Below are 8,379 nucleotides of genomic sequence, written 5' to 3' on the forward strand. Positions count from 1 at the left end.
GGCTCCTACCCTGGGGGTCTTTAAGAGGAGGCTAGATGTACACCTTGCTGGGGTCATTTGATCCCAGTGCTCTTTCCTGCCATGGCAGGGGGTCGGACTAGATGATCTACTCAGGTCCCTTCTGACCCTAGAAACTATGAAATTTATGAACATCGTAAGTGTGATGTAACTCGAAACGTTGTAAGTCGAGGACTGCCTGTACTTTGCTAAGGCTAAAGAAATGGCTGTAGTGAGAGAATTTTCCGATTGGAGCAGTTTTCCCTCTGGAAAGCATAGGTTTCCGTGAAATGTTTCCACTTCACCCAATCAGTTGGTTTCATCCAGACACTGTGTGTGAAATGGTTCCTGTTTCATTTGACTTCATCATTTGACTTGCTGTATTTACAGTATATAAAGGCAAAGTATTTTAACAAGAATGTAATATGATACTAAAGTTTGAAGTGATGACTTTGGAATGAAACTTTTTGACGGTCTTAATGTTTTGAAATATTCCATTATCAAGAAATACAGAGATTTCAAATTTGCTTTCCTATTCCAGATTAAACCATTTTTAAGCCTCAGTTTCCCACAGAAGGAAAATTTTGTTTTCCAGTCAGTTTTTCTCTTAATGCTGTCTCCTTCAAAGTGCAGTCATGGCTGTGGTCTGCCCAAGTGCCTCATCTAAAGTTGATCTGTCACAAATTGCTCTTTTAAAAGAGGCAGCCCAATCTCCATCTTAGTAATTGCAACAACAGTATTTTAGGAAAGCAGAATATAGACAGTGGGGAATCACATTTGTGTGGGTGAAAATCTGATTATCCTTCTGCAAGAGAAAGATGGGTATGGGTATGATTGCTTCAATAGGAATGAAAGCTTTTGGTTTTTGGCAGTATGAAGACAGCTAGGATATAATTGGATGTGATGGGTTGCTATATTGATATGCATTTTGTCCTAACCTGAAGATGGGAGGCACTAGTAGACCATCAGATATGGTGATGGTCTCAACTTGTAGCTTTCCAGACTGGATGAGCTATACTGCTGTCACCTCCTACAGCAAAATCTGAATTCTGATGTTTGTGGTTCCAGCATAGCATCTGAAAATTTTCCTTCAAAATCTAATTTTAGGTTGTAGACAGTCTGGTTAATCTGAGTTATATTTACTCAGTCTATCCTCTTGTAGGAAAATTGTCTCAGAGAGCTTTCAACGGCAGTCAGTTGAACTTGACCAAATTGCCTTCATCAGGGGAATTTGGGTGGTATCTGTAAGAAATAGTGTTAGATCCCCTTTTCCTGAGTGTAGACCAGTGAACTTATATGGAGGGCTTCAGAACACAGCCTGACTATGGATTCTTGTTGTTCACAACTGCTGAAGGCTAGGTGGAAATTTGCATAGTGTTTGATCCCTTTTAAGTAAGCATTTGTTCAGCTTCTGCTCCAAAGCCATGATTCAGACAGTCTTTCCAATTACCTATCAGTCTAATCTCTTGATCTATTCAGGCTAAAGAAACAGCTGTAGTGAGACCAACCAAGTCAAGGTGTCTTGAACCTCTGATTCCTTAGTCCATATAAATCAGGGTGTGGGACCGACTCAGCTTGTAGCATTGATCACCGATCAGTATGACGATAAATAAAGATTGGGTGGCCTCACTGATATTTAATCACAAGTCTATCCCCAATCCTCCATGCTAAGGAAGTGTTAATTTATCCTCAGATGCCAGCTGGTCTGGGATGGCTTCAGATTCTTTGTATTTTTTATTTATTTTCAAAACCTCCCACAAATATAGTGCTGGAATATTATGCCCCAAGTGCTCTCTCATGAGTGAGGTACTTTGCTGTTCTCTCTCTATGTTAGGATCCCTCGAGGTAAATCCTGTTTCACCTTTACATATGTAACCCCTTTCTGGAAGTGTGTGGTATGCCTCCTCCAAGTACTGAGTATTACCATATCAAGTACTTTTCATCAAGTTGGGTGTTGCACTGGGAGTTCTTTTTCCAAGTGCCTGGTGCATCCAGTCAGTGTGTGACTCTTTGTGGCAGGTACATGAGGGGCTGTTCTATGAGAAATCAGTGATGACGATGATCAGGCCTGGACACAGACATGGGTGAACTGGGCGGCCGCCCATGGCTTAGACAGAAAACGGGCCCGAAAATGGGGAAAAAAAATACGGATACATTGTCTCTGGTGAAAGGGAGGCCTGATGCTAAAAGTTTGTCTGTGGCTGCCAGGAGTCTAGGTATTGCACTGATGATGATGATACCTGCTGGGAAGGAGTGTTGTGAAGCTCAGTATATAGGGGACAACAAAATAAATAAGCAAGTTCCAGCAAAGGAATAGAATTTCTAAAATAACAGCACTGCAAAGCGGGGAGCTTTATTGTGCACAGGACCCTATAGGATATGGAGAAGGAAGGAGCTAAAGTACCTATTAATAAATGTTAAGGCAATTCCTCATTTCCCAAATGTTCTCAGATCTTTCAGATTTCCTGTGGGGATGGCGCAGTTGGGCTGCACATTCAGAGATGGAATGTTTCAGGGCTCTGGAGTTGGCTAGCTTAAACAAAAGTAATTTTATTCTGGAATGATTGTGTGAGGCTGAATCTGTTGGACTTCCCAGTTTCCCCTCATTTGGAATTCTTGTGGGATCTTAGCTGGCTATTAGCAGCTCCCTCTGGTTAGATCTCTCTTTCTCAGTGAAAGCTGTAATGCAAGAGTCTCAGGGTAGTACAAACTTCCTTTGAGATGATAGAAATAGCAGAGGGTCTCTAAGGGCTAGGAACAGATGTTGTATTTTCCCTGGACAAGTTGTGCCTGTGTTTGTCCCAGAACAGAAATATCCCGGGATGGGAGTGTATACACATCACCCTTCTAATCAGGGTTTAGTGAATACACTGCTGCTTTTCTGCCATTGATTCAATTATGCAATCCTGGGAGAACATTTTACTTGTAGTGTCCTGGGATAAAATGATTTATCCCGGGACAAATGTGACCTGTGTTTGCAGCCTAAATTATACCAACACTCTCCCCCATACTTCCATCAGGCAGTTTCCTCCTTCCTGGCAATCATTGGTCCACTAGACTGCTCATACAGAAGCCATCCTTACTGGCTGCTGTGAGGTTCATTTCTTCTCTTCCTACACCTGCTTCCAAGCATCCTAGGAATGGATCAGAGTGCTCTGCCATCCTCTTAGCTGGAGTCCTTTGATAGGAACTATCTGGGTGCTCAGACTGGAGCTCCAGGAGCTAGGTAACCCAGAAAGGTTTATGTGTACTTGTATTACAGAAAGTTAGGCAATGAATACAGTAGACTGCAAATCTATTTAAAATTGTTACTCTCTTTGCTCCCGTGCAATAATGCTTTGTTTTCTTTTTATTGTTACAGGGGTAAAGATCAGCAGCTTGCTTGGTAAAAAGGGAAACCTGGAGAAACTGCAGTGTTACTGGGAAGTGGGATTTTTCTTAGGGGCCAGTATGCTGGCCAATGACCACCTAAGAGTGATTCAGGCTTCAGAAAAGCTTTTTAAGCTAAAGACACCAGCATGGTAAGGCAAATATGCAAGATATGATGGTTTTGAACACTCTTGTATGTTAATAAGTTTTTTAATTTAGCTTCTTCAGATTGTTACACATAGCATTGTATTAAATGATTCCAGCCTGTAGGTAAATTTTCATACTGAATGCTATTAATTATCTAAAAAAATATGGAAAAATTACTTTGTGATGTGTTTTTGCCCTGTGAAAGTGTTGCACATGAATTGGGAAGAAAAGAACATATCCTTTTAAAAACTGTGCCGTTGAGTGCAAAATCAGGTCAGCATATAATATGTGTTTTGTTTTCCTTCACATACCCAAAATCACTTGTGAACATCCCAACAGCACTCCTAAACCATAAGCCACACCGGATCTCTTCAGAGCCAGTTAAAAATGGATGGTTCAGAAAATTTAAATTTATTGTCAGAATACATGCAGATTGAATCAAGGAATTTTAAAATGTTGAGACAGCTGCAAGGACTAACAATGATCCCACTTCTCAGGAGAAATCTTTCTCAACAGCACTTCTCTCCCTGCCCCAAATCTAATAATTTTAGAATCTTCAGGGTTTCAGAACAGGTTTGTATTCAAATGTACCTCAGGAGACATCCCTTCTGTGGTTATAGATGCATTCAATTAAGCTGCATCTTGCCCCTACACGTATGTACAAGTGGGCAGCAAGGGAGTAAGGTTTGCCTCCCTCTTTTCCACATCCTTGGTCAGGGGCCAGGTGTGATATATCCCTTTTAGTTTGATGATTGACTTATAAGAGCTAGCACGTGGTTGGTTTTAAAGGTGTAATGAGGGAGTAGGGTTACGTGAAATTCACCTGCTTTATGCAGCAACTTCTTTTTTTTGTTTTGATCCAAAGAAAGGAAGGGAGGAACCAGAAAACACCTGGGTTCTAATTGCAAAACTCTGTAGCTGCTTGGTAAATTTACTGTGTCAGGTGATAACATGTTCAGATATGCCTTGGCTGTGCTGCCCAGGCTGCCTTCTGAACCAGAAGCAGTGTAGATGTGTACATTTGGTATTGGGGTTGGGCTAGCATATCTGGGGCAGGGACATTTGTACAGCTTCTGGTTTATGAGGGAGCCTGTGGGTGCATCTACACATGCAAATAAGGTGAAGTGGTAAACTCCAGAGCACTTTGAGGTGGGTTACACTATTCCTGGGTGCAGTATCTATATGCGTGTCCAGGACAGCAGCACTTTGAGCCATGGCAGAGCAGGCCCAGGCTAGGAGCAGACTTGGGTTGCAGGGTGGGAGTCAGCCCTGGGCTCTGGGTGGAGGTGTCAGGCGGTAGAGGGGTGGCCAGAGCTTGAGCATTGGATGTGCCGAGCTGTGGTCTCGTGTCCAGCCCTGCTGCCTGCGCTGACCGGGCACAATTTATGCCTGCTGTCACTGTATTCACAAGTGTTTGATCACAGTTCATTACTCCACCATAAGATAGTAGTGTCCCCAACAGTATTATCTTATGGCAGAGTTCATTAATTTACTGTGCCCTAATATTAGTGGACGTGTAGATGGTGACACTTTACTGCACTAATCAACTGCACTAAAGCACACATATAGATGCACCCTGAATGGAGCAGTTCAGTATGTTTGTGGGCTGTGCTGCCTGGCACACTAGATTTACTGTGTAACTATGCCCTGTGTCTCTACACAAATGTAGATTTTAGAGTAGCATAACTCCTCCAAAAGGGATAGAAACCCCCAGGAATAGAATATGGCAATTGCTAGGCATGCTTGGTAGCTGTCTCTGAAGAGATATAGGGAGGTTTTAATGTGGGCAAGACATCAGTTAGGTCATATCCTGTTATCCTCAGAGAGCAATGCCAATTGAATTGGAATGAATGGAAAGGTCATAAATATAGGAGTGATAGACAGCCCTTAGCTGCAGACAGGACTGCAGCTAATCTGCACAAGACTAACAGAGGCATCTGCTATGAGGGTTTAGTCCTATTTCCTGAATCACTTTGACTTCAGGCTGCAGACTTCTGTGTCACTGGTAGCAGAGGACCAGTCAACTGTTAGCCAAGGGCCAGAATGCTGTTCACTGTGGAAACCTCATAGCATTTGTTTAAAGGATTCTGAAGGTTTTGGGAAAAAAAGACTGAGATGCTAGCATTCTTCTAAAGCTCTGAAGAGTCTAGATCAATGATTCTCCACCAGGGTGCCACAGCACACTGAGGTGCCTTGAAATCCTTTCAGGTGTGCTGCAAACACGATTCACAAAATAAACCTAGAGATTTCAAATAGGAATCCATAGGCTTAAAAACATTCCAACCTGCTGTCGTCCTTCTGAGTTCTTTGCAACAGAGTAATTGCTCTATTATTTTTTGGTAGTCAAAAAACAAGTGAAAAGTAAGAGCTTGCATTTTCTGAGGGGTGTCTCAAGTCTGTCAACGGGTGCCTTGAGCTGAATGAAGGATGTCTTGAGTCTAAAAAGGTTAAAAACCACTGGTGTAAATGACCTGTGCACACGTGCACGTACACATGCACAATTTGTTATGGTCACATTTTTAAGACCTAAAATTATCTCTGAAAGAAGATTTGAGGGGAATGTTTTCATGGGCATGTATGAAAGTGGTTGAACCTTATATCCACATATGTAACAACATCAAAGTGCAAATTTCTGTATGGGGAATGCTAGTCACTTGACTGTCTGAGAAATTTGGCTTAAAATGTACATTATTCAAAATACAGGGCCTGTTTGAGTTGCCATATGTGTATCATTATCCCGCATTTAGCAGCTTTTTTTAAAGAGCAGTTGCATTCATTTAAATGACTGAACTGTGGTGACTCTTTGTGGCTATACTATAAGGGGCTTATTCCGTTTGGCTTTACATGTTTGACTGTAGTGCTTAAAAAACAGCTTTGAGGCTAGCGTTAGAAAGGAATCTAGTATGTACAGGTGGCTTGTAGACAGGCAGCTCGGTAATTAATTAGTAACTGCACGCTTAAAGTATATTTGCATCTTTTTCAATTCATGGTATAAAAACAATATCATATAGAGCTTAGTAAATTTGCATTAGGAGGTAATGCACTGAAGCGAGACAGGTACGGGATTTAGTGACGAGTAGCAGAGCTGTTATGTTTTTTACAAAGGGTTGTTGAAATGATCTCTACCGGAGTTATTGACTATTTATAGTGTAGCTAATTCTAGATCCTGAATCCAGAAGCCTCACATTTTAAACATCTATGTTAAACAATTCATCTGTGCAGATGCAGCATAGAGGACAAAATAACACAGAATGTTAAAACCAGGGACTTTCACCTAATGTTAAATTAAGGTTAGTCACAAATTTAAAACGTTCTGATGTGATAAGTTTAGTCTCTAGGCAGGGGATTTACCTACGTTGAAAAATGATCTCAGTTCAGGGTAACTGCTAGGATATGCCTGGCCTGGGACTCCAGTATAGTTTAGATTAGTAGTGTAGTTGCCACATATCTGTTTCAAACACAAGGAATTGTAATTGTTACAAGCTATTGTGATGCTGTGTGCTTAAGAGTGTAATTAAAAATAGTTTGTTTCTTGTTTTGTTTTGTTGTATTTTCCCAAACTGTATTAAATTTGTTGTCTGCATATGCTTGGCTTAATTTTAGGTACCTCAAGTCTATTGTAGAGACTATTTTGATATATCAGCATTTTAAGAAACTGAATCCAGAACAACATGTAGCCAAACAGGAACTTGTGGACTTCTGGATGGACTTCCTTGTTGAAGCCACAAAGACAGATGTGTCTATAGTTAGATTTCCAGTAAGTGTGTGTTTTCTCATATTTTTTATTAACCGTCTCATTTAACTTGTAATTGTATTCATTTCCTTTTCATCACAGAGCATGGTTAATACAACTATTGCTTGCTCATAACTTGCCAAGAAATTAACTACTTTCCCAGAAGAAATATATTTGGTTTGCATGTTGTAGTGGTTTTAGTTGATTGCTTTTAGTTACAATGGAGTTGTTTGGTCTGTTTTATAACAAAGCAGCAAGGGAAAAGCCTAGTTAGCATTTTGTCATTTAGGATGTGCTGCTGCTAGGCATTCTCTTACAGAAACCCTTCTATCTATGCCAAATGATAACAGAGTGATTAAGTTATGCTTTGAGGAAAGGAGTTTTCTTTCTCCCATATCAAATGCTAGCAATTCATTAGTAGGCTTGGGATATGTGACTTGGAATCCTTTGCAGTTAATGAAGTTCATTTATTCTTTGTCACAGTTCATAAGGGAGCCTTGGTAGCTGAAAACATACAACTTCTGGTATCAGACAATAAATCTCAACCATACTGGATAATTTATATTTAGATGTTCCCTTGAAAAAAATAGTGCAAGAACCCTGCTAGTTTGTATTTTGCTGAATTGTTTTATATTTAATGAATATGGTTATACCAGGGTAGAGGGTTCTGGAAAAATATAGTAAACAGATTCTTGTTATCACCCTTGTTATTTGTCTCCTCAGTATTGAGGAGAAATTGGATCTTGGCTACTTTTGAATAACTCTTGGCAAAGACTGTTATTTATTTTCATAATAACCACTGTTGCCACCCAAATACTTGGAGTGCAAATTGGTTGCTTTGTATAGCTCAGTAGGCTGTCAGGTATTGGACCTGGTGTGTAGGTGGCACAATATACCCCAGGGAAGATTGCAGTTTGTCATGCTCAACAGCAAGTGCTTCAGGCAGTTACCGTATTTTTCGGACCATAAGACGCACCTGACCATAAGACGCACCCCTCCTGGAGCCTCAGTCTCCGTGGCAGCGAGTCCCTCCTTCGGACTCCTGCCCCGTCTGTTCCGGCCGGCCATTTTTATTGCCGGCTCCCGGCCACCGGCACGGGCGCTGGCTTCCAGTGTAAACAAGCGGCGGATGT

At 41.1% G+C, this 8,379-nt stretch overlaps 1 protein-coding gene across 3 annotated transcripts in view; it reads left to right on the forward strand.

The window, feature by feature from the left end:
• The window catches only part of MAP3K5 (mitogen-activated protein kinase kinase kinase 5), a 148,126-nt gene that overhangs the window by 85,513 nt on the left and 54,234 nt on the right, over positions 1–8,379 (forward strand). For all 3 annotated transcript variants that reach the window (XR_002103746.1, XM_019550189.1, XM_019550190.1), the window contains 2 exons: positions 3,359–3,518; positions 7,117–7,270. Coding sequence is in view for 2 of the 3 variants with exons in the window: in XM_019550189.1 (XP_019405734.1) it covers positions 3,359–3,518; positions 7,117–7,270 (314 nt within the window). In the remaining variant the exon portion in view is untranslated. The remainder of the gene's footprint in view (positions 1–3,358; positions 3,519–7,116; positions 7,271–8,379) is intronic.

This window comes from Crocodylus porosus, unplaced genomic scaffold (genome assembly GCF_001723895.1).
Source record: "Crocodylus porosus isolate Cpor-Errol unplaced genomic scaffold, CroPor_comp1, whole genome shotgun sequence".
In the NCBI taxonomy this organism is placed as follows: Eukaryota; Metazoa; Chordata; order Crocodylia; family Crocodylidae; genus Crocodylus; species Crocodylus porosus.